The 27,081-nt window shown below is 43.6% G+C and overlaps 1 protein-coding gene across 6 annotated transcripts in view; it reads right to left on the bottom strand.

Moving 5' to 3' along the window:
* MME (membrane metalloendopeptidase) overlaps positions 1–27,081 on the bottom strand; it is a 138,904-nt gene that overhangs the window by 80,102 nt on the left and 31,721 nt on the right. Inside the window, exons 3-5 of one of the 6 annotated variants that reach the window (XM_055321368.1) lie at positions 26,313–26,436; positions 13,321–13,487; positions 12,336–12,371 (exon numbers count right to left, since the gene is read on the bottom strand). In XM_055321368.1, coding sequence (XP_055177343.1) covers positions 12,336–12,371; positions 13,321–13,477 — 193 coding nt within the window. In that variant the 5' untranslated portion in view covers positions 13,478–13,487; positions 26,313–26,436. The other 5 variants (XM_055321369.1, XM_055321374.1, XM_055321370.1 and 2 more) reach the window with 5 other exon arrangements.

Genomic DNA, 27,081 nt, shown 5'->3' with positions numbered 1-27,081 from the left:
CATGCATTTTATAGTAACATCCTGGTGGTGTTACCATCACCCAGAACAGTTCTACCTTTGAAATCTTCAACTTGAGTAACCTATGCTCTGACCTTCTGATCCTTACAAGTGTTTTCCTTTCTTTATTCCCTCTATCCCTGCCCTTGAACTTCCCTCAGAAGTCTCACCCCACACCTACTCTATTTTCCCTTTGTCTTTTTTCTCTATCCAGCCTACACTGTATAGTGCCATCATTTAAACCATCATCTCATCGAAGTATTTCATTCCCTTGCCCCCTGCAAATATATCTGTGCTGAGTTGATCCAGCTGCCCTCCTTTCTCCTCTAACTCTAGGCTAAGATACTTAATAATGTATTTTATATATTGATTGATTGGCTGTCTCCTTTTTAATTGGCCGTCTCCGTTTTTTATCTTGTGAGCAGGGACTTTGTGTTACTCACTTCTACATCTTCAGCGACTAGAGTAGCGCTCAACAAGTATCTGTTGAAGAAGTTATTGGCGATGCTGGGAAAATCCCATAACTGCCTGGTTTAACGCCATTTCAAATAACGGCCTTCAGTTTCAGCAGAGCGATGAGCCCTGTGCACAACCTCGCCACACACATGGCCCCGGTGAGCCTTCTTCCCCTCTACACACCGCCCGTTTCCAGCCTTCGACATTCTTGCTTTCTCCGCCAGCTCAGCCCCAACGGCAGATTTTGCTTTTTACTTTACAGTGAGAAGTGAAGTAACTGGGTGATGAGCAGCACACCTCCCTATCCTTCCCAGCCTCCACATGTATTTGCATCCAGACCATCGTTGCCTCCTCCCCAAGAGGGGCCCTCCTCTGTCTAAGAGGAGTCCTGCCATCTTTCCCCTGGATATATCCTCTTGTGTATCCTCAGTAACAAGACTTACCAATTTTTCCACCTTCTACCTGAAACTTCAACTTCTCTCTGCTTTCATTTCTTATCATATCAACCACTCAGCTGCACTTAACTCCAGCAATCTAATTTTTAACATACTCTCTTCCTTTTGCTTTGGTGATTTTACACTGCACTGGTTTTCCTTTCTACCTCCCTGACTCCGACTCCTCCTCCGACTCCTCCTCCATCTCTTTTGGAAATCTTCATCTCCTTCCTGGTAAAGCTCAACCACATCGGCCATATGCTGATGATTCCTTAATCCTTATATCCAACCCTAATTTTGCCACATGGGAGACTCATGAGTATCTTAAAATCTATACCGTCTCAAAGGGGACTTTTTACTGCATGTGAAAATCTATTCATTCTCTCCACTTTGTGATCATTCACACCCAGGCAACCATTAGTTCTCATCCAGATGAGTGGGCAGGGGCCTAATTTCCTGCCCACAGTCATTCTTTAGTTATAGCCAGTGATCCTTCCCAATGGTTCTGATCAAGTCATGCTTCATTTAAAACCCTTCCTTCTGTAACTTCTTGGTGCTATTAAGTAGAAGGTCCAAACACTTTAACATGCACTACAAGATCCAACTCCTGCTTATCTCTGTGCCAACGCTCAACACTTCCCCTTCCCAACCTTGCTTTCACTTCCCCATGCACACCCTCTAAGGCTTAGCCCTACAGCTATTCCCTAAGTTCCTCAGTCTTGCCAGGCTCCCCACCACCACCACACACACATTTGGGACATGGAAATATTCCCTCGTATGGGTAAGTCTTTGCCTCCACTTTACCAGGTGTGAGCTGGATAGCAGGCAAGCTTGAGAACGCTACACCTCTGCTTCAGATCCTTCAGATTCTCCCTGTAATGTATCTATTGATTTCCTGTAGACTTCAGGAGAAATTACAACCCATATAGTACATGACCCAGCCCCCATTTGCTTTTCCAGTATCATGACTTACTAGCCAGGTGCATCCTCCGGCCATCACGAACCACGTGCAGGTCCTAAGCTCACCAAGCCCTCACTGGCATGTTCCATCTAGCCCATGTACATGCTACTCTCTGCTCCACTGGTCTGGCAATCTCTGACCATCCCTTCAGAATGTAGTGGGTGATGTTTCCCCTCGAGAATGCTTTCCTGGCCCATTACCATCACTCTACCTGCCCACTCCCACGACTGGTCTGGCTCAGGTGCTCCTTTCTCAGACAGCCTATGGCACATTCTGTCCGTCTCTGTCATAGCACTTACCCAATCCATACAGTAACTTTGTTTCTTGGTCTCTCATGCTGACTGGCTTACCACTTTCCTAAGGACAAGGGGATACCTGAGTGCATGTTCCTGGGTGTCTAGACAAGTGTCTAACAGTTAGAAGGTGCTCACTCAATGTTTTGGGGGAAAAAATTCAATAAATGAATGGAGAGATGAATGAGTAAATGAATGACTGGATGAGGAAAGAAGTGGCCCTGAAGTCTCTATGAAAACATTCATGCCCACATTATTCCTGGGAAATTCAGGAGGGCATTCCAGGTTCAGCTTCTCCATTACGAGCAGACAAACAGACCCGTGCCTCACCCACTCTTACTTAGTTTTTACTGGGTGGCACAGCCTGACATTGTACCTGTTAAAGCAATTCGCTGGAAAACATACACTTTCTTTTAAAAAAATGCAAACATCCATGTCATTCTCATGGACCTAATCCATGTCATTCTCATGGACCTAATCCATGTCATTCTCATGGACCTAATGCCAACTGATTTACTTAACATGTTTTTCTTCCCGACACCTCACAGAGACCACCCCACTGAAGGGACAGGAACTTTTGTGTGTCAGGGAGGAGAGATGGTTTGGCATGGGTATATTTTAAAAATCTTCCCAAATTATCCTAATAAGCAGCCACAGTTGAGAATCACCACTCTTCAGCACTTCTCAGACTTTATTGTGCACACTATTCTCCTGGGGACTCTACTAACATTGCAGCTGCAGATTCAGTAGATCTGAGGTGGGGTCTGAGAATGTGCACTTGATTTTCAAGTTTCCCAGCTGACGCTGATGCTGATGCTGTTGGTCTTAGACCAGACTTTGGGCAGCAAGGGTCTAGTTATTGTCCTATTGCCGCAGGTCTCTGGCTTATTTACTTTTAGGGGTCGAACAGTGGTGAGGGAAAGGCTAAGGGTGAGGATGTGCAAGGGCAAGCATAGCGTAACCATGTATTCAAATCAGCGTACCTGCGGCTAGGTTTTGCTTTATAGCAAACATGGGTCTAAGTGCCCATTTCTGATTGTGCTCATTTTAACTTCGTCACAGGCTGACCTGTCATCCCCCGTGCTAAGATAGAGCACAAAAGTCAAGGAAAATGTTAATAAGGGGTGACAAATTTTACCTGAGGATACACAGCATGTGCTACTCTCTTGCCGTGTCTCCTTCCCCCCTCCCTCTCTCTTCTGACCCACGCTTTCATCTCTAAAAATATATTGACTGCTTTTTGATTCTCAATAAGTAGCTTTAAACAGTGCATCTGTAAGTTGCAGGAGAAAACACATTAAATGGAATATATCTGTGCATTATACCTACGGGGCATCTCCCTGAAGGATGTGTCATGTGAAATGGGCTGTCATTAGTCTTTGCTGTTTCTCTGTAAAATGAGATGCTATAATTCCAATTTTGTAGATAAGGAAAATAAAATGCAGGAAGCTAAACTGACTTAATTAAGATCACATGCTAACAACACAGGATGTGGCCAAACCTTGCAGCCTAGCTCCCCCACGCTATGTTGGCTTGGTGGAAAAAGAAGCGGTAGTCTTGCAAAAGATTGGGCCTTAATTATTCATAACACTTGTGTCTCTTTGAAATAAAGCTTACTACTTAACAAGCCTTTCTTCTACACGTATCTACTGCTGGAATTTGTCTATATTCTAGTCATCCAATTACTAACCTATTGAAATGAATTCAAAGTGGCCTTATAAGGCCACATAAATTAACTCTTATACATTGAATGAGAAAGAAAAAGGACAATAGGAATAATCCTAATGGGCCAAAAGGCATACAAAGAGGTCCTATGATTACAGGGTAAAAACAAATTTGACTCTCACTAGCAGTCGAGGTGAAAGAGGAAACATTTCACAGAACCCATACATGAAACCAACACACTCTTCCAAAAGCAGGACTGTCCATGCCAACTGCTCTGCGGTAGAGACCTTAGTCTGACTTTCTTTCGATAATGGCTGGTCCACCGAGCCCTACGATACCACATGCATCTCTGCCTCCCTCGGACAGTGAAACCCCAGCCCCTGCAAACAACGCTTCCAACGTCCGATTCCCAAGTAATTTTAACTTCCTACTTGATTTTCTGTTTCCAAAGACTTTCATCAACATCACCCTCAGAGAATCCAAGAATAGACACTTGCTCAAATGGAGAAGCTTGAGTTATTCAGTGAAGATTGGGCAGGACTGAAAATGACACATAATTATTTTGAATTGCAGAAATGGGACTCAACATTTAATAGCAATCAGAAGATCAAAATATAATGACTTCTAGGTGGACACTGGGGAGATGAAAAAAAAAGGGATGGGGGGCGGGGTTGTTCCGTTTTGTTTTTCAGCAGTTGTATTGGGTTCCAATTTGCATACCGTAAAATTCAACCGAGACTTTTTAATAAATGTATACGTTTGTACAAAACCACCACCACAATCCAACTTGAGAAAACTTGCACCACCCAAAAGGCTCCCTTGTATCCACTTGCAATCCCTGCCCCACTCCCAGCACCAGGCAATAGCTATTTTTCCTTCTGCCTCTGTAATGTTGCCTTCTCTGGAAATTTCCTATAAACTGAATTGTATATAATATGCTGGTTCCTGCATCTGACTTCTTCTCCTTAACATAATGTCTTTGAGGTTCATGCATACCGTTGCACGTGGCCACTTTTTACTGTTGCGTGGTATTCCCGTTTATGGCTATACCATATTTTGTTTATTTACCTGTCGATAGACACTTGGGTTCTTTCCATGTTTGGGCTATTACGAATAATGCCGTAGTGAATAATCACGTAAGAGTTCTTACGAGGACACTTGTCTTCATTTCTCTTCGGGAAATACCTAGGTATTTCCTAGGTGTGGAATTGCTCAGGTCGTACACAGAGAGTGTGTTTAACTTTTTATGAAAATGGCCAAATGTCTTCCAAAGTGATTCTTCAAGTCACCTGCGATGTACTGAGGTATTTTCCATTCACACCAACAGTGTATGATGGCTCCAGGCCCCACACCCTCCCTGACACTTAGTACTATTATTACTGTCATTACTTATCACAGCCTCTCTAGTGGGTAGGAGGTGAGGGCGTTTGAAGTAGAGAGAATATATTCCAGTTTTCAGATAGTCAAAAGTGGGGTCAAAAGCAGTCTCCCCCACTCCATCACTACACCGTATCTCCTTTTCCAAATGATCGGAGAGAATGAAATCTTTCAGGATTCAAGGGTTTGAGAATTTTCCCCTCATGATTTTTTAATTCTCTATTTTTAAATTTCCCTTAAAATAATCGATCAATATTATCAACTCAATCTTCACATTCTATCAAAGGGTTACCAGAAAGCCCCTTGCTGGCCCACGGATTTGGTGATGACCAGAACTCTATGTGGCCGAGAATGGTGCTAGGGTCCTCATCCCAGCCTCAGCTACTACTTATATCCACTCACCTTCACTTCTAGGTAATTTTCACAGCTGCAAAACAGACCTTAGGATTCCAAATGAGCTTACCCTGCTTTGCTATTTTTTTTCCCCTTTGACCATTTCATTCAATTTATCTATGCTTTCCATGCCTTGACTATGCATTAAGGGGAAAAGAGAAATGACGGCGCACTCCTGCTTAACTTCTACCCAGCAGGTAAGAAAAATATGTTACATATGTTTGTATTTATCACCTAATTGATTCCCTTCTTGGAAAGGATTTGATTGACAGATGCTAAGTTTAACGGGAGAATTTTTAAAGCAAGTATCGCCAGGCAACTGTCGGGAGAATGGTGTTGGGAAAGCTGCCCAAAGCCAACTGTCACAGGCCACATTTACATTAACAAAGGTGTGGTTCAGCTGACTTGCCACTAAGACACCTGCTGCGTCCTTATTGCCCCAAGGATTTTTTTCAATCTTAATTACATAATGAAATAGCCCCATCTCCCCCTCTGAAGGGCTGCTGCGCGCCTGGTGGCCCCCCAGAGCCTGTCTGCAGTCTGCCCTGTGCTGAGCCAGTGGTGCCATTTTTCTTCATGGGGACTGTCTGGGCGGGTGACAGGCAAGAAAGGAGAGACCACGGCCAATAGTGAGCACCCAGCAAAAGGCCAGCAGGTGCCAAGAGACTTCACCTAGGGCGTTACCAGAATGTGACCCTCGCAAACATGATCAGGAAGGTGAAGGTTCATATTCAGAATATGAATACATCATCTCACTCTGCTGAATAGATCTTCCAAGTGAACGGAAAGCCTCTTTTTTTTTCTATGAATAATTAAATACTCACCAAAAGTTTTCCTCATAGGAGAAAGAAAAAGGTTTACCTGGTGAGTAAAGAGGAAAGGAAATAAACAGCTCTGAGAGGTTCCACGAACCAGTCTCTCGGGGCTACCATAATTATGCAGTATACAACCTGCACAACTGTACAGATGGTCTTTCTCTTGTGCATTGTATTGCTCGTGCATCTTAACTTGGCTTCTCTATCCCCTGGGGCATCTAAGCCAACACTGTTAGTATTTGCTTCTCTAGACCCCTTAATTCCAGGCTGTATTTGGTGTACTAAAATCACAGATGAAGATGCTCAATGTTCTCAGTAAAATAGCCGGTTTCTGGATGGATGAGAGATTTCGTCTCCTCCGTCTCAGTGTGGATGTAATTATTTCAACTCTGACAGTCATCTAATGCCTCTAGCATTAGGTTCCAGCAAGAGGGGAGGCCATCTGCTTTCATCCGTATGGACACAGGGTATTAAAAATTTCATAGAGTCCTAGTCTCCTCCAGGCAACATGGAGAAGTCATGAATGTAAGTTCCAGAACCAGGCTGCCTGGGTTGGAATCCTAGCCCAAGTTTGTTCATCTGTAAAAATAACAGAATGAGGGGCACTGGGTGGCTCAGTAGTTGAGCATCTGCCTTAGGCTCAGGTTGTGACCCCAGGGTTCTGGGATCGAGTCCCACATCAGGCTCCCTACATGGAGTCTGCTTCTCCCTCTGCCTGGGTCTCTGCCTCTCTCTCTCTCTCTCTCTGTCTTCCATGAATGAATAAATAAAATCTTAAAAAAAGAAAAAAGATAAAATGATGGTACCTACCTCATGGGGTCATTATGAGAATCAAATGTGTTAATACATATAAACTCACAACAGTGCTAGACACATATATATTCAATATTAACTATCATTATTTTATTATATTATATTCCACTATTTTTCTCCTGTATTCTATTATTATACTCCTCTATAAATCTGTATAACGTTCCTTCCTGATACCTCCATATGACACACCTCAATGTAGTAATAAAGTAGTAGCTTCATTTGTTTACTTATTTACTCATTTATTTATTTACTTATTCATTCACTTATTTATTTACTTATTTACTCACTTATTTGCATGTGTATGCATGTGCATGTTTTAATTCTTCAGAGATAGCCTTAAAATAGGGAACTATGGAGGGTGTATTAGTTCCCTCTCACTGCTCTAACAAATTGCCCCAAAGCCAATGGCTTAACTGCCAGGGCTCACTGTCTTACAGTTCTAGAGGGTTTGGCAGGGCTGCATTCCTCCTGGATGCTATGAGGGCCACCCACTGCCTCCCCCTCCCGGCTGCTCGCATCCCTTGGCTTGTAGCTGCTTCACTCCAACCTCTGCTTCCCGCACTTCTGTGGCCACATCCCCTTCTCTTTCTAACCCTCCCTGCTCCCTTCCCATTAAAAGAACACTAGTGGTTACATAAGTCCACCCAAATAATTCAGCATAATCTCCCCCTTTCGAGATCAAATTTGCAAAGTCTCTCTTTTTTCCACATAAGGTAACACACTCACTGGATCCCAGGATAGGAAGTGGGTACCTTCAGGGAGGCATTGTTCCACCTACCACAAAGGGAAAAGCCCTGGATGATCTCTTGAGATCATTCAGGCCAGTGGCCACCTCGTTAAAGATGATTCTACTGTCCCAAGAGGGCCATGGCAATATGTGGAGACATTTTTTGGTTGCCTCAAGTTGGGAGGGGAACGGTTCTAGACATCTAGTGGCTAAAAGGCCAGGGCTGCCACTAAACATCCTAAAATGTGTGACACAAACACTTCCCCCAACAAAGAATTATCCAGGCCAAAATGTCAACTTGATGAAGCTGAGAAGCCCTGATTTATACCATGTGATTCCTTGAAACCCTCCGAGTGGGGAAGGTTATGATGCAATGGAAGCCAGTTTGAGGATTTAGATTTACACGGAGAAGTCTGAGAAATCAGAAGCAAGCTCTGTAACTCCGTGTTTTTGATGATCTTAGATGGTAAATAAGAGATGAATAATATTACTCATGCCTTAATAGTAGGGTTTTGAACACCGCCTTAACTGGCTATTTGTTAAATAGTGTTTGTCTTATTTTAGGTTTGGTGTAATCTTTCATACTGCTGCGTCTCCTATACACGCAAATTATCCTTAAGCATATGTTATAAACATCACTTATGTATATTATAAATATTTAAATGTACAGATGCTCAGATTTTAACGTACCTAACACCAGATACATTTCAAGATGATCCACGGCCTTCTGCAGTATTTCATTTTTGGCTTAGTATGACTTGACCTTTGACTTCAAAGGATCAAAGAGTTTGTTTTGGTTTTTTTCCTGGCTTATAATTTATTTATTTTATTTTTTTTAGGTTGACCCTACGCCCAATGTGGAGCTCGAACCCCAAGATCAAGAGCCGCGTGCCCCACCAAGTGAGCCAGCCAGGGACTCCCTGGTTTGTAATTTAAACAAATCTGGTAATCCTTCTGAGTGGCCCAGAGAGCAACAGGCAGGTAGACTGTCTGTGTGTGAGCTATTGCAGCGATTTCCCATCAGGTCACTCATATTCAGTTTACGGGGCTGGTTAGGCTGCTAGGAATCTTGTGAGCAAGGTAGCAGGCTGTTTTTCCCAGAGCTTTATTGGCTCCGTAAAGATGTCTGGCCATATGTGAGTCTAGGCATGTTTCTCTCAAATGTGACATTTCAGCCCAAGCCTGGGTGTCATAACCAATGTTTCCAGTCGTGTCCACGGCGGCCCTCTGAGGCAGCTGGGACTCTAGGAGCTGTGCAGCTTATTGATCACGAGCCATGGCATCCTCATCCACCAGGAGAAAGATTTAAGTCAGAACCAGCCTTCACAGGAACGTGAGCACCTTGTCTATCAATACCTGCTTTTCCAATCCTCAAGAACGTCCTGTGCTTGGGTTGGAATTTTCTCCCAGTCTTCTTAACGTTATCTAGAATTGTTGGTAGAAGACTTGCATCCTTTTCAACATCCTTTTTCCCCCCATCTTTCTTTTCCTTTCCAGCCATTTACTCTGCTCCTTCTTCCCTTTCTTTAATACTTTGTCCTGTCCAAGAATTCCCCTAGAATTTTGTTAATTTGGAACAACTTCTGAGAACAGTAGTTTTATCTTCTATGGCAGAAAAGGTTTACGACCCAGCAGGGGACTGTGGGTGTGTGAGCCTGCATGGGTGTGCATGGGTGTGAATACTGTATCCCTAAGAGTGAGTTTCATCTTCATTTTGTTCTCCCAGGAAGAACAGTAACTATAAATAGTCAAAGGAGTCTACCAGCTTGTAAACAAACAGAGCTGAATAAAACAAAACAAAACAAAACAAAAAAACAGAGTTCTTCAGCAACTTTGTGTACCAGCCACACTATTTCTAGCCTATCCATTTCTCTGCTGAGAGAAACAGTGTTGGGAGGAGGTGTTTTACATTTGGTGTGATTTCTGACCTACGATGAAAGGATACACGTTAAATACGCCTTAATGAATTGAGATTTGCCAGACACTACTTAAAAAAGCCAAAGCCCTACCCCTAAGCGGTAAGTCCCATATGAGATTCCAGATTCTAGGTATCACACTGCTCTTGGGGGTTGGTGCCACTCGAGGAACCTGCCCAGATCTCTATGCCTACCCAGCCAAAGGATTCCATTTCCTCAAAAAAATAAGAAAAAAAAGAAAGAGAAAAACACAGTGAGAAGGAGAGAAAGAATGAAAGAGAAACTATAGAGACAGAAGACACATCAAGTGTATTTAGGACAGAGAAACTTGGAGACAAGTAGAGGTCCATACATACCGACTGGGGGTTTCTGGAAACAGGACAGGGAATGAGTACATAAGGGTAGCTGGTAAAGAGAAAAGTGGGGCAGGGTTTGGGGGAGGAGCAGATGGTAACTCTGACGGCCTGGGCACATTCGAACTCTGGCGCAGGGACCCAGGCCATCTCCTAGGCAGGCTATCTGTGTACATTTCCTGGGGGAATAAAGCAACTTCTTTTGTTTCTGGGAAGGCCCATGGATGGGCAAGTCCCTGTTAGTACGCCAAGCAGCCATTGGCCCATGTCCCAATCAGGCCTCCCTCCAGCACCCCCCACATCAAGTCTCAGGTGTCCTGCCGGGGCGCATGAGATCCAGAATGACTACGGCAATAAAAATATCAAAGAGCAATACAGAAAAAGCAAAAGGCAAAACATTTGGAACATTAGACTTGATCACCTAAAATCCCAAGATATTTTCTCATTGTTATTTTTCAAAGGTCAATGAATAGCAAAAACCCAGATAAAGCCATCTAATAGCAAGTGGTTCAAAATCATTAGGGACAGGTTATTTCTTGGAAGAAATGTAAACATTATAAAGGGGGCTTACAATCTCCTGCCGAGGGAGACAAGAGGTAGATACCTAGTCCGTATCCCAGGGTGCTGCTCAGCGACCACCTTTCTTCTCCCGGTCACAATGCTCTTCTTTTTCGCACCACACGCTAACTGATGTGACATCTTACAACTCCACACGCTGTCTTGGTTCCCTTCCCTGGCTTTTCTTCTCCTTGCACTCTAATTCTCAACATCTTCTTAAGTCTGGCCCTTAATAGCTCATCTCCGTCTGGGGAGCTCAAACACTCCTACGACTTCCCGTATCTCCCCCGGACAGATCCTAAATGCACCGCATGACAGGTCTTCGTACACTCCGTGTCTATCTTTCTGCTGTCTATCCCCACTGGCGTGTAACCCCGGGCGGCTCAGACCCAACATGCCCTAATCCATATTAATCATATCTCTCCCTAAAACAAACTTACCTCCTAACTTCTCTATTTCTGTGCGCGTTTCCACCATTCTCCTGAGCCCCTTAGGTTTTAATTTTTGTTATTTTTTATTTATGATAGTCACACACAGAGAGAGAGAGAGAGAGAGAGAGGCAGAGACACAGGCAGAGGGAGAAGCAGGCTCCATGCACCGGGAGCCCGACGTGGGATTCGATCCCGGGTCTCCAGGATCGCGCCCTGGGCCAAAGGCAGGCGCCAAACCGCTGCGCCACCCAGGGATCCCCCCTTAGGTTTTAAAATTTGGCCTCATTTCCAAATCATTCATGTCCTTCATTTAGCATGTGCGTTCCACCGAGCCATCCAGTTCCCCGTTCACGTTGTCACCTAAGCTCTCTCACCCCACCACGGGCTGGCTCCTCGATGCACACCTGCATTACGGCAGCAGCCCCCACCTGCCCACACTCTCCGGATCATCACTTCTTACTCAACCCACCCAACCCATCATTTCTGGAATCACCTTTCAGCTTTTGCCTTATCGAACGATCTGTTCTGGAAAATATCCATTGCTCCTTCATTAGGACATCAAGGCTAACGTGGATTTTCAAAGCTCTCCGTAATGGGTCCCTATCTATCAAGCCTACCTATTCGCTGCTTCTCAACAACAGGATTTACTCCTATTGCTCATTCACCCTGTATGGAATTCCCTCTTCTGTACCTCTACTTCCAAACCCCAGCCCTGTTTCGAGGGCTCCCTCAAATCTCCACTTCTCCTAGCTTTACAGATTACATTTCACTCCCTTCTTAGTTCTGACCCCCCACCCCCCGGATGACCTGCATTGAGAAAATAACATAATGACAGGATGCTCATTATTTCAATGGGTTGATTTTCTTTCTCCAACTATACACAGCAAGCTCCCTATGCTGGAGATATAGTTCTCTATCACCCAACCATACACTCCAGGTATGAAAAGAGTGAATTCTTTTTTATGACAAACTAACTAATTGATCTACTACTTAAATATTCTTAGATTTTCCTTCACTATAAATAATGAGGTATGATGAATAGAAGTATAAACAAAGAAAATGTAGAGATAGTTGCCTTTCAGCATCTGATTTTTCAACGTTATACATTACTTGTAAAACTATTAAATTTAAAAACCATCTTCTTACCTGATTTTATGCAGTCTGATGACTTGCAAATACCATCTAGAAAAAGAAGGGTATATACATAAATATTTGCAATCTGGTTTTCTAATTTCTCCCTATCTTTTGTTCTTTTAAAAACTGCCAACTAAATAATCAATTCCTTAAAGCAAGAGCTAAAACCTGAGTATTATATATCATTGTCAATAGCCAGAAAAAACATAGAGAAATAAAATCGGCAAATTCTAAATTTAAATTTTTTTATTATGAAGAAAACAATGCATTTACTTTATCGTCTCTACCCACTAAGACCTAGGTCTATTAAATTGAAATAATCAGTCGTTTTAGTCTGGTAATCTTTTTTTTCTCCTATTAAAGAACCAATCTTTTCTAATCCTTATTGTGAAAAACTTCTAAGACACAAATTAGACCTCTTGGATTCCTGTGAAGCCCTTTAGAATTTCAATGACACAACAAATTTCACTAATTGAAGTTGGCCATAAAATTATGTACATTTGAATCAAATAAAATTTTACCTTAGAATTCTTACAGAATAAGCATGAGTGTGCTAAATATGCTCATCAATTATTATTAATAATTTAGCTGAAACATAAAAGACATTGTACTTTAGTCAGAGTTAATTGTTTCAATATACTGATGTTCCATTTTATTTTTTTAATTTATTTTTACTTTTTAAAGATTATTTATTTATGTATCTGTAAGAGACACGGAGAGAGAGGCAGAGACACAGGCAGAGGGAGAAGCTGGCTCCCCGCAAGGAGCCCCATGTGGGACTCGATCCCAGGACCCCGGGATCACACCCTGAGCCGAAGGCAGATGCTCAACCACTGAGCACCTGACGTGTCCCAAAGTTCCATCTTATGAAGGAATCTTTATACCATCTTTAAGCATCGCTCTCCTTACCACATTCTTTTGATAGATGAAAAAAGCATAAGATGAAGATTCTACTCTCTTGTGCATGTCTGTGTGCACAGGTGTGGGAGTAACTCACCATCATAGGTTGCATAGAGTGCGATCATTGTCACGGCGATGATGGTAAGGAGCAGGACAAGGACGGAGAGACTGATCTCCAGGGAGGTCCATCGTTGTTTCTTTGGCCTTGGAGTGCTGATATCAGTTATATCCATCTGACTTTCTGATCTGCCCATCACCTAAAACCTGTAAAAAAAAAAAAGTATTTAGATAACTAATAATAACAAATTAATAAATAGATAAAAATAAGAGAAAAGAAAATATATGTACAATTTTCTAAATGCTCAATGTAGCTAAATTAAAAAAAAGGTTAATTCTTTTTAGATAGAAATAGATTTTTGTTGTTGTTGAAAGTCAGAATTTTGATTCTGAAAACAGAGGATAGACCCGATGAATCTGACACGACAAGCCATAATCTTTTTTTTTTTTTTTCGCATATATCACTGAAGATACAAACTAAATTAGAGAGGAAGACTCGGCTAAATACTCACATAAGATTCCTTCGGCAGTTCATTAGCAAATAATTGCTGTACCATCATAAAGCAAAGTTTTAAACTCACTCTTCTGAACTTTGGACAACGTCAAAGGTGAATTTTATATCTTGGCCAGTGACTTGCTTTACAAGCATAGAAATCAATGACTAATACTTTGAGGTTTTGACTAAGCAATAATTTGAAACATCGATACAGATAAAAACAAAAAGGAACAAATACTTGTGACAGTTTATTTTTAGTCTTAAAAACAACTTTTATCGTTACAGTTCAAAATTACAGCCACTGCCGATGTGGGTATCTATTAACTGGTTAGACAACATTCTGAAAATGGTCACTCACTAAACCAAAAGTCAGTGGTTTACACCCAGGGATGAAAGATATTAACCTTAATCAATGTTGTGTGTGTGTGTGTGTGTGTGTGTGTGTGTGTATGTAATTGAAGAAAAAAAATATACATGATTTAAAAAAATCCTACACTGAAAAAAAAAATCCTACACTGCAGGTCAGGGTAATGATGGTTAAGACAGGTATTTAATTTGTATTTAAATTAATATTAATACTTCTACTAATAGCTGACATTTATTGAGTACTTCCCACACGTCAGTCACTAGTTCTTAGTGCTTTACATGTACTAATTGATTTAATCTCTGTAAGGTGGGTATTAATATTCTGATTCTATACTTCAGGAAACTGGGGCACAGAAAATTCAGGTAATTCGCCCAACTACACAACTAGTAAATGTCCTTTACAAAGAACACACTTGGTCACTGTTTGAAATATATCATCACACAATAAAAGCTATTTTAGATCTTATTGCAGAAGTTTTGGGGAGGAGAGGGAAATCGAGGGTGTATAAGCCTAAATATTAAATTTTATTATGTTTCTCGTAGAGGCCTCGTGATTCTTTATTGACCGTCCACCAAAGCTCAGACTTCAGTTTTTCTGCATTTGACTGTAGAAAAGAGCATCGTAAACTAACAGATTTGCTGTTTACAGCTCGATACAAAGTAAGCGTATAATTTAGTCCCTAGATGAAGTGACCGCTCAGAAATACTCTTACAGTTAAAGGTCTTTGTTAAATACCCACAATTCCCTGAGAGTCTGTTTTGTGGAAACTGAGGCACAGGACAAAGTAGGAATCGGGTCTATATTTAAAGTACGGCCTGGGAGATCCTGCTGATAACTAGGAATTTAATCTCCCCAGTGAGTTATTAATAAGTGAACCACAACTGGACTTTAGAGTTCTGGATACAAAGTCTTAAGCATGCTGTTCTCTTGATTACATGAGGCTATAACCAAGGACAGACTATCAAATAAAAATATTTTATTAGACCATGAAAACTGTGTCTGCTCAATAAAAGTGGAATGTAATGTACCTGAATGTTAAAATGTCTTACTTAATGGTTATGTAACTCATGTTGGCTTAGTCTCACAGCCCCTGGGGTTATGATATGGAATTGCATTGATCGTGGTCCTTGGAGTTTTAATAGGGATGGTGATCGGGGAAAGAAAAGATGGGACCAAATTTAGGACTTGGACACCACACAGAGAGATTAATAATAAAAAGAATAATTTTCCCAGTTTCCCCAGAAGAATTCAAAAGCGACCTAAAGAGCATCTTGAATATTAATCACCGTTCCCTTTCTGCAGCATTTGTCCTCCTGCTCTGATATTTCAGAAGACAACCTAGAGAAAAGTATTTCTGAAAGAATACAATTCACTTCTCCTTTTAGTTCTTAGAAACAACAATCGGTTCCTCTAGAGCTGGGAACCAGGGCAGCCACAGGGTTAAATTTAAGTGCTCTTTGGCACCACCAGGCTTCCAACTAGCAAGAAAACTAGTAGGCAGGCATGCTTTCTCCTTGCTGGGTGACTCTTTCCTTCTTTCTCCTCCTTACCCTTGGGATTGGGGTACAGAGGCAGCTGGGCTCTCGGTGGTTGTGCACCTAATCCCTGCAGAAATTGTTACAGGGGGGAAAAAGGCAGTGACTACAGCTGTTAGTCCTTTCACTGGCACCAATAGACTATCCTCTGAATCACCTGCACACTCTCCACCTGCCTCTCTTGCAAACGCTCTGCAAAATTGTAGTCTTCTGCCCCTAAGCAGCGCTTCTGAACGGCACCGATCGAAAACAGAAATGATGCAAGTGAAACTTCCTAGTAAACTTTGTCCCTCATGTCCAGATACCTCTGCTGGATTCTCTATGTTCTTGTAAGAAAACGGGGCTCAGAATCTCCAACAGCAGGATGGAACCTATCACCGAGCCCCAGACACTGGAATATCCACCTCGACTACACACAACCCCATTTTAGAGAAGGGAGGGGAGGGGGTCATTACACAAAAGAATACAAAAACATTATAAAGTTGATACTTACAGCTCCGTATAAAAGTAGGATGTGCCAAAAAGACACCTACACGCTTATAAACCGCATCTCAATCTAGAGACAGGGTCGGAAAGCTCACCCCAAAAAGCAGACGCTTCCACAGGAGAGGAGAGGACAGAGGATTAAGAGATCTGACCCCACAAGCAATCTGTGAACTTCAGCTTGACGACATCACCAAAAGAACACACGATTCCTTTTGCTTAGGTAGAAACTGCGTTTCAAAGCAACAGAAAGCAGCAATTCTTAACACCGGTGGAGCACAGGCATCACTTTCTGATAGAGTCAAATCAGAGCACCTACAGCACCACAGTTCTGTTCAAGGGAAGTCTAGAAACCAAAGCAATTTCCATCTTCAGGGCGCTTCAGCGCTTTGGCATTCCCGCAAGTCTCCGGAGGTGCCCTAGTAACACAGTGCGTGTGATGGAAACTGAGGCACAGGAAGCAGGAGAGGCGGGTTCGCATGGAGGCTGTGGCTGCAGAAGCAGAGAAGCCAGGTACTCAGGAGACATCACCTCCTTCTTTTTTTGGGGGGGGACATTAATCTGCAGGTGTCCCCGGGGTGGGGGGCCTGGGATGTGGGGGTGTGGCCCCGAGGGCCAGCCGCCTGGCTCCCACATGCAGGGCAGCCGGTCAAGGAAAGTCACAGCAGCAAGTTCAAGGAGGAACCGGGGAGATGTCGGTTTGCACGGGGACCCAGAGCCACGGCAGGGGGAGGCGGGGAGGACCCGCAGCCTCCCGCACCTGCTGCCCCTACAAGTCAGGTCCCACCTGCATCACCTGGAGGGGGGGGCGGGGTAAACGCCGGGTTGCCCGCACCCTGCTTGCCGGGAGGGGACGCAGGGGGTCGGGGAACTTTCATCCCCGTAGGCCCCCCGCGACCGGAGCCCCCGCGTAGAGGGCATCCCCGCGGGGCACGGAGGTCGGCGCCCCAGGAAGACCTGGGGTCATGCGCGGCGCTTGCGGCTCGGGAGAGTCAAAGTGGCGAGAGAGTTCGGAACCGGGAGGAGATCCGACAGGGACCGAATGGAAACAGACCTTGCATTTAAAAAAAAAAAAAAAAAAAGAGGAAACCCCCCCCAAATCGGCGTGAGCGCTGCGGCTGGCGATCCCCAGCGCCCCCCACCCCGCCCCCAGGTCGGCGCCCCCGCGGTTGCAGCGCGGACCTCCCCCGGGCAGGGGCTGCCCCCTGCGCGCCCCCCCCTGCGCCCCAGGGCGCCCCCCGCGCCCCCTAGGTCGGCGTCCCTGGGGTTGCAGCGCGGACCTCCCCAAGGCAGGGGCTGCCCCCTGCACCCCCCGCACCCCAGGGCGCCCCCCGCGCCCTCCAGGTCGGCGCCCCCGCGGTTGCAGCCCAGACCTCCCCGGGGCAGGGGCTGCCCCCTGCGGGCCTCCCCTGCGCCCCCCCGCGCCCCAGGGCGCCCCCCTGCACCCCCCGCGCCCCCCAGGTCGGCGCCCCCGCGGTTGCAGCGCGCCCCCCCTGCGCCCCCCCCGCGCCCCCAGGGCGCCCCCCGCCCGCCCGGGACTCACCGCGGGGTCCGGGACAAGTTGCCGGCTCCGACCAAGGAGCCCCCCGGGCGCCGGGCGCCGGGCGTGTGCGCCCCCAGAGCACCCCGGGGTGCAGGCGGCGAGCGGGGGCGAGGTGGGGGCGCCCCGGGACCGCCCCCGGGCACTCACCGCGGCCTCTCGGCAGCTCCCGCGCGGGGACTCGCGGCTGCTCCCGCTGCGCCCGGGCGAGCTCGGCCGCGCACATCCCCGCGCCCCGCGCCCCGCGCCCCGCGGCCCCCCCGCCCGGCGCCGCAGGACCGGCCGGCGAGCAGTTCCCCGCGCGACCTGCAGGGCTCGGCCAGCCTCGGCGCCCCGGCACCCCCGGCCCTCCCCGAGGGCTCGGCCCAGAGCCCCCCGGACGCCGGGCTCGGGGCGCCCAGCACGCAAAGCCCGGCCTCCCGCGCCTGGGTCAGCCCTGGGGCGCCCCCGGGTCAACCTGGGCTGCAAACGATGCTCGCTGTCCGCGCGGTCTCCTCCAGCTCCTCCTCGCTCCTTCCTCCCTCCGGCCAAGCTCCCTGGCTCTCCCTGGTTTTTTTCCCTTATGTTTTCTCTCTCCCTGCCCCCCCCTTTTTTGGTTATTTTCTTGCCTTCTTTCTTTTGCTTTCCTGCCTTTCATCACCCCCCCTTCTCTTGCCCTCCTTCCTGTCTTTCCCCCCCTCCCCACCCTCTCTCTCTCTCTCTCTCTCTCTCTCTCGCCCTCCTTCCTGTCTTCCTCTCCCTCTCTCCGCTTTCCCTCTCCTCTCTTCCTTCTCCTCCTTCCTTTTTCTTGGTCAGACCGAAAGGGTGGCAAGAGCTGTGCTGTGTCCTGAGACGCCCCACTCCCGCCTCCTGCCTCTTGGGCCCCGAGGGGGTGGGTGGCCTCCTGCGGGCCTGCGGGTGCGGAGGGAAAGTCGCAGAAAAAATGAGCTGAGGAGCTCGACCTACTGTGGAACCCGAGTTCTCAGGTGTCTGCACCCTCGTCAGTGTAATGGAGCCAAGCTGGGCCCCATATTCCTGTAAGATCTGCAATTCCTTCTCAAGGAAGTTTGTGTTTGTTTGTTTGTTTTTTAAAGAAAATACTTTTTTCCAAAGGCAATTCTTTTGTAAAAGCTGCCCCTTAGCAGCTTGAAGTGTCCAGGAGCTCCGGAGAACTACCCTCCCCTCACGGGTGTTTTGACTGCACTTAGTCAATGCCAAGCACCTACGCGGAGCTCTAACACTGGTCCCTTTGCTCTTTCCAATCACGCCTAAGTGCAAACGCAGAGACACACGCACACCCTGGGGAGGTCCCACCGAAATACAGGTGACTCTTCTTGAACTTGCAATGATCTGCCTTTAACATCAAGTGACTGACACTTCTTTACATGGTAGAGCCGAAAGGCAAGGAGAAAGAGTGATGCTTGCTATGAAATAGTAAATGGAATACAATGGAGACACCTTTAAAAAAAAAAGGATAAAACAATCATTAAATAATTGGATTAATGTAGATAAAGCTAATATATAGGCTTCAAACGTACTCTCTCCCTCTCTCTGTGCTTTGCTCTTTCTCGGTGCGTGTGTTGGATGCCACTTAATCCTCACGACAAACCTAAACTTCGATGTAATTGCCTCACAAATGAGCATAAGGAACTTGGCTAAGTTAAAACCACCGGGAACTGTTTCAGTTGGAATGTGAACCCAGTGCATTCTTTTGTTTTGTTTTACGATTTTATTTTTAAGTAATTTCTACACCCAGCGTGGGGCTCGAACAAACCCCAGATCAAGGGTCTCGTGCTCTGCCGACTAACCAGCCAGGTGCCCTTGACTCCTGATCATTTTGATTCAAATGCTGAGTTTCTGGTATCCTCATGTTACAGAGAGGACTGAAGCATATATAGGTGATTCACTAAATTTACTAAAATTCATTGTGTGAGAAATCTAGATCTTCTAACACTCTACTGCTTAATTTTTATTACTGTTCAGCTAAATCACCAAGATGTTATTTCAACCTTACGTAATCAATGTGAACTAAAAAGGAGTCAGAAAAATCCTCTTTCTTTTTTTTTTTTTTCCACGTAGCCAGTCCTCAGTTTCTTCATAGGGAGCCCCATGTATTAAAAATGTAATACTTTTCTTCTCATTAACATAATAATGAATGTTGGGGGGGTGCCATGGCCAGAATAATCCCCAAATTTGCATATCAACAGGAAATGCAAGTTAAACTCATGCCTGATCTTAACAATTCTATTTAAACTTTTCAAGGTACATTTTGTTTTCCAATTTGCACAAAAATTTTAAACAGAAAAAGTTCTTTTGGAAGGTAATAGAACATCCTTGCAGTTCATGAATATCTTATTACCAGTAGGAAATAAGACAGTCTGGTTTGTGTATAGTGCCTCTAAACTTATAGCTGAAAGTTGAAAATAAAGATAATCCATTTAAATTCTTTTAAACATTTAAGATGTTAATGAGAACTTTTTGGACTATTCAGTTATTAAGCATACATCATAGTTTCAGTTCTGTCTTGTTGCAAGAAGAGAAACCCTGCAGGAAGCCAATTCACCGATCCACTCTTGATAGGGGTATTTTAAAGGAAAAAAAGAATGAATATAGAGTATACAGCAAAAGAAAAATAGCATGGTTAATTATTTTTAGACTCCTTTTCAGCCGATAGTCAAGTGTATTTCCCATAAGAAGTCTTAATCTCATTAAAGTTTACCAGAAGTTTAAGGGTTTTATCAAAAAAGCTAAATCCCTTCCCAGAAGGAAGTGATGCAAGTTTGAGAAGATTTCTCTTTTAAGGGATCTAATAAAGAGCCCCCAGGTAATGAAACTCAGAAAACTGAGATTTACAGAGGTTGGCCAAGGTCATGCAATTTGGTGAGTTATACGGATGGAGGAGAAAGCCAGTCCTCCTGGCCACCATGCAGAAGTTATTAAGAGTGGAATGCATTGGTTCTAGCAACTTAAGTAGATCCTTAAAAGCTGCCCTTGTATGCAACACTTACCACTGCTTGATAAAAGTTTTTTTTTTTTTTAAAGGTCCTTTAAATGCACCACTGAGCCAGCAAGAAGGTGAAGGAAAAAGCCAAAATCATAGAGCCAGGAATTCCTGAAGGCATGTAAGTACTAACGATGGCACTGTCCTGGGGGTATCTACCTATCTCTGTAGGCCTCCCCAAACCTAGAGCTGCAATTGTAACAGGGCTTAGAAGTGCCAGGGACTCCTTAGAGAGCAAGGTGAAAAGTCAGGTCAGAGACTCCTGCGTAAAGCTGAGGCCACTGAAAAGAAACATCTGTAGTGCAAAGGTGAACTGGAAAAAAGAAAAAAAACCAGAAGTCAAACTATTCCCACCCCCGCCCTTCCCTCGCCATGCCAAACATAAATGTTTGCTTTTGTCAGCTTGACTCAGGCAGGTATATTTATGCCAGAAAGCTCCTGCTGAAAATTCATAATCAGGCCAGACTTCAGATGGACAGTAGGGCTAGGATTTACACTAATTATGTGGCATGAAAATTCCCAAGTTAAAAATCTATAATAAAGTGGTTCCAGCTGGACTATGCCAAACAAAAATGGAGAGAATTTTATTACTTAACTCTCACTAAAGGAACTTACTGAAAATGAACTTATAAAACAAAATGATACTGAAGTAGGAAAGCTGAAGGGACTCCATTTTAGAAAGGCTCCATCTCTGCTGTTTTTCTGCTAGGCCCCGTTTGCTCATGTTCCATATTTTGCCTCTGAATAAGCCAAAGAAGTTATGTTCCCACTTTAAGGGGGAAGCAAGAAAGTTAATCGTTTTCAGAATTTTGTCCTAGGCCCCACACACCTGATAACACCTAAGTTGAGCCAGATCCCAAACACGTTCCCAGACATTATTAACCTTAAACAAATCTCAGCTAATGCTGGCATCGATACCCCTGCCTCCAATAATTCATGGAATAATACCTATTGTTCACCCAACACTTACCTTTGATTAGACCCTACCATGGATTCCTGAAGAAATACATACCCTAGATCTTTTCCAACATAAACCCCTAGCCCCGGGCCACGATGAGACCCGTTCTCCTTTCCTCTCCGAGTCTTGCAGACATTCCATCTGCTATTCTCTGTCAGCCACCCTATTGGATAAACTGTTCTCACTTTCTCTGGCTCACAGTTGATTTCTAATTGAAATGAAGCCAAGGACCTTCTTGATAGGTCCTGTGGGACCCTCCCCTGTGTTCTTGGACTCAGCCTGCCTGAGTTAATACTAGATAGATCAGATATTAAAGGAGGGATAAGCAAAGAATATAGTAACAACATAGGTAAATCTAAGCAAACACTGGCTAAAAAAAAAAAAAAAAAAAAAGTCTGGGCGTACAGATGGCCAACAGACCCATAAAAAGGTGTTTACTCATTTGATGGCCAACAGACCCGTAAAAAAGGTATCACTGATCATCAGGGAAATGCAAATCAAAACTACAATGAGATATCACCTCAGACCTGTCAGAATGGCTAAAATCAACAACACAGGAAACAACAGGTGTTGGAGAGGATGTGGAGAAAGGGGAACCCTCTTGCTCTGTTGGTGGGAATGCAGACTGTGCAGCCACTGTGGAAAACAGCATGGAGTTTCCTCAAAGCTAAAAAATAGAACTACCCTATAATCCAGTAATTGCACTACTAAGAATTTACCCAAAGAATACCAAACTACTAATTCAAAGGGATACGTGCACCCCAGCATTTATAGCAGCATTATTAACAATAGCCAAATTATGGAAAGACGTATTGGCCCAAATACATCCACTGACTGATAAATAGATAAGGAAGATGTGGTATATGTATACAATGGAATATTACCCAGCCATCAAAAAAAGAATGAAATCTTGCCATTTGCAATGGCATGGCTGGAGCTAGAGAGTATAATGCTAAGCAAAATAAGTCAGTCAGAGAAAGACAATTACCATATGATCTCACTCTTATGTGGAGTTTATGACACAAAGCAAACAAGCAGAGGGAAAGAAAGAGGCAGACCAAGAAACGGACTCTCAGCTATAGAAGACAAACTGCTGGTTATGCAAGGAAGATAGATGGAGGGGATGGATTAAATAGATGATGGCATTAAGGAGAGTACTTGTGATGAACACCAGGTATATGGAAATGTTGAATCACTGTACTGTACACCTGAAACTAGTATTACGCTGCATGTTAATTGGAATTTACATACAACTAAAAAAAAGGGAGTGAGGAGTAAAAAAGATCAACTAAAATACTAGACATAATGGTGTATAACTTGAGAGTTAATTAGACTTAAAGCACTCTAAGTGCTTACTTGTGTTGTTGGTGTTGTGCCCAAGATTGTGAATCCGAGAAACCACCAAGGAGCCGACACTGATGCAAGCGCACGCACGAGGGTTGATTAGCAAGCTCGAACTTGGGTCCAAGTATACCCGACACAGCAGAGCAGGGACTTGGACCCCGAAGTGGGTTACAGCTAGGTTTTTTATGGGCTGGTCTAGGGGATTTTCAGAAGGGGTGGAGGAATTTCTCAAGTTCTGTTTACATTCTGACATGGGGCTTTCAAGGGCATTGAGCTCTGTTCTCATTCTAATATGGGACTTTCTACCACAGGCCTGGGCTCTGTTGTCTTTGATACGAGATTCCCTGCCGAGGACATTCTGCAGTTTTTCCTATAAAGTTCAGCTCTTATTCACAGGGGCCTAAGTTGGCTGTACTTGTGCTAATGCTAAACTTGAGGTGGAATGGCCTTGATTTTTCTCGGCCTCCACAGTTGGAAAGGAGGATAATGATACTGATTAATTTTAGATTTTATTAAATTGATTATACATGCAGAAATTACTAGTATTAACCACTCAAAGAGGGGAAATACAGTGCATAAGGTCAACTGTTGCAGAGAGAAGAAAACTAGAATTAATAAAGGGCAATCTAAAGGAAAATAAGAAAAGAGAAAAAATGAAATATTAAAAAACACATACAGAAAGTACAAAAATAAGATGACAGGAATAAATCCAGATTTATCAATTACAATAAATATAATTGGACGTAATTCTCCAGTTATAGGGCAAAGATTATCACACAATAGATAAACCAAATGCAGCTACCTTCTATTTAAGAGACATACTTAAAACATAAGAGTATAGAATGGTTGAAAGCAAAATGATGGATAATAAAGATATATCAAACAAATATTAACCAAAAGACAACTGGTGTAGCAATATTGTAATCAGACAAAATAGACTTAAATTTTACCAAAAAAAAAAAAAAAAAAAAGGAGAGAGAGAGTACTCAGTTCAGCAGGGTAATACAATTCTAAACTTGATTACTTCTGGGAGCATACGTGTTAAATAAGACAAAAAATAACAGTACAATAGGAAATTGATAATTCACCATGGTAAGGATGATTTTAATATGCTTTTCCCAATATTTCACAAATCACGAGCACAAATCAGTAAGGACATAGAAGATCTGAGTATCAGTACTAACAACGTGTATAATATTTCACCCAAGAATTGGAGAATACACACTTGTCCTTGACAATATTTCAAAATATTTCACCCAATATTTCACCAACGTGTATTGAATATTTCACCCAAGAATTGGAGAATACACACTTGTCCTTGACAAGTAATTCTTATGGAAGGTGTGGGCTAGATTTTGGGCAAGGGAGCTTCTACAGGAGGTTGTATGTTAAAGCCTCCCCCCCACCCCTCTTTTTTTCTGTTGAGATTTATCTCCCTGAAGTTTGCACTTCAAGGAATGGCCTAGATAAGATGATAAGAGTTAGTTTAGCTTGGGGGAGAAGACTTGAAAAAGAACGAAAAAAAGAAAGAAAATCCTATCAGGTTTTGAATATCAACTTCTAGTTTGGCCAAGAATTTTTAAAAATCCTTTTAAATATCTTTCAGTTTCAGCTGGGAAGCAGTATATATTTCTGGCGGTACTAAACACCACTCTGGACTTAAGAGGCATCCAAGAATTGAGTGCAAAAGCTATTTTATTTTTCTCTCTTTAATGAGCACTACAGACAGACCTAGAAGAGCTAACTCTGGTGAGAATCTCCACTCTTAGCTGGTTTCTGACGGTCTTCCTAGGATTTTATCCACGGGCTACAAGTGGGTTTAAAGCAGAGGGTGTATCTCCAGTATGTACCAGAATTTGGCAAGATTTTTCATTAATTTTAATTTGAGTTTGTTTCCCTTAGCTGTTTAAGGGGAAAAAACATAGTAGTTTATCAAACAATTCCTCAGAGTCTTGTCAACTCTGAGAGGGGTCTGTACGGAGGTTCTCCCTTCACAGTAAGGCCACTGACTTGTTGGACTTTCATTTACAGTCTTGTAGTCTCTTTAGAGTGGAAGGACAATTTAGACAGAGGATAAATGATAGAATGAGTGCTATAAAAGAGGAAAGTAGGAGTTGGGTCCATCTTTGGTTTTAGATACTTTTTGTGTCATTTTTGTGTGGGTGATCTTTTTTCAATGAAGCTATTTTGGAATCTTGAAGCCTTCTGAAGCCTTCTGCATACCAATTAAAATAGGTATCTCATTCTGTTTGTTTAATTTGGGAACACTATTTTTAAGTGCACTTCTTAGACGATCTTATCTAATTGGAACATTCCTCATAATGGCCATTGTAATTTCCCTCCCTGAGGGCTGGCAGCAATTTTGTTGGACCCTTAACCACAAAACAGAGTTTAATCCACATTTCCGTCCAGCCGTGTTTTGGGAACCCCGACCTGACAGTTATTAGGTTCTCAGGAGACAAAACAATGATGTCCAATTCCAGGGTTTCAGGGTAAGATTTTGTCATTTTTGTAGATATTTGTAAGTTCAAGGAGCATAGCAATTAGACTTCAAATAAGCAGGTATGCTGGAAGGTGGCACAATTAACGCCTTAGAATTTAAGGATCTCATTCTTTTTCAGCTAAGCCTTTGAATCTCTTGGAGCCAAACTGGTACCTAATGAAGATGTGCCACTGGGGTGGAGATCGTGCGGTGTTTTGGGGTGAACCTCATTGCACAGAGATTTTTCTTAAGGTTGACAGGTGACCTAGTGTCAATCTAACCTGTTCTGTGACCAATTTATCCTAACCTGGGAATCTTTAGTGGCAAACATTCTAAAAGCTTTTAAGTGCTCAATTCATGCCCATCAAGTTTTGTGGCCTTTTATCATTCAAGATTCCCAGGAACAGCAGCTTTTACTTATTGGACCCAGTCCAGCTTAAGCCACATCTAGTCTGATCCTAGATCCAGTCCAATTCTTACAATGTCAATCTGATCTTGGACCCAGGCCAGTTTGTAAGCTGAACCCAGTCCAACCAAGGGCATTTCCCAATGCGGAATCTAGGGATTGGGGAGAGGACTGAACCAATGGACCCCCAATGAATGGGGATTGCAGACTGACTGCAACAAATGGGGAAATACAGCTGCCGCCGGCAGTTCCCAACATGGAATCTGGGGAAGAATTCCAAACAAATGTGGAGCTGCCAACGAAACTAGCAGCAGTTCCCAATGTAGAATCTGGGGACAACCAAGGGTTGGGGTTCCTAATCAAATAGGGAACTGAATGGAAAGTCAATTAGATTGGGACTTGACATAAAGAGAGTGGAGCCCAGAACTGAGAGGAACTTACCTACAGCCTTGGAAATGGCAGAAAAGGCAATCGAAGGATTCTCAGGTTACCACTCTGGTTTTTCTCGTCATCTCTGAAGCTATCAGGAGTTTGCTTCTGATGTTTGCCACTGGTGCCACCAAATCTGTTTTTAAAAATTCAGCTGAGTAAATTTGAAGATCTAATTGGCTTTATTCAATGATTTATGAATTAGGCAGCATCACAGCTAGCAAAGAAGAGAGGAGCTTCAAAGAGCTGTGCAAAATGGGAAACTTTTATAGGAAGAGGGCAGGGACAATGGAAGAGTGGGTTATGTCATCTTCCGCTGGGGACAGAAAGGGGTCTATCCGGTGGATTACTTCACTACTGCTTAAACCAGATTGACCGGTTTAAGATTACATTCCTGGGAGGGGTTGAAATCACAATTACACTAGGCATTAAGGCTTAGTTTGCTGAAGTGGGGCTTAGCACAAGTGACTCAATTTAGGACCTATTCCTTCTTTTTCTTAGCAGCATGTATAAGAGATCGTCTTGATGACCTTGCAATAAGGAATGATTTCAAGCCCCAAAAGTTCAAAACATAAAAGAGTCTGATAAATTTAATTACAAATTAGATTCTATTTGCTTGCTAAAAAACAAAACAAACAAACAAAAAAAAACTTGTAGAGAAAATAAAAAGCAGTGCATTAAGGAAAGCTCTACAACATAAAAAATTGGAAATTACTTGGAATATATAAAGGACTGCAAATAAAAGCCAGACAATTCCCCCAAATGGAATAAAGACAGACAT

The sequence above is a fragment of the Nyctereutes procyonoides genome, unplaced genomic scaffold (assembly GCF_905146905.1).
Source record: "Nyctereutes procyonoides isolate TBG_1078 unplaced genomic scaffold, NYPRO_anot_genome, whole genome shotgun sequence".
NCBI classification, from domain to species: domain Eukaryota; kingdom Metazoa; phylum Chordata; class Mammalia; order Carnivora; family Canidae; genus Nyctereutes; species Nyctereutes procyonoides.
Note: the sequence above shows the minus strand (reverse complement) of the source record. Positions and strands in the feature narration are given on the sequence as shown.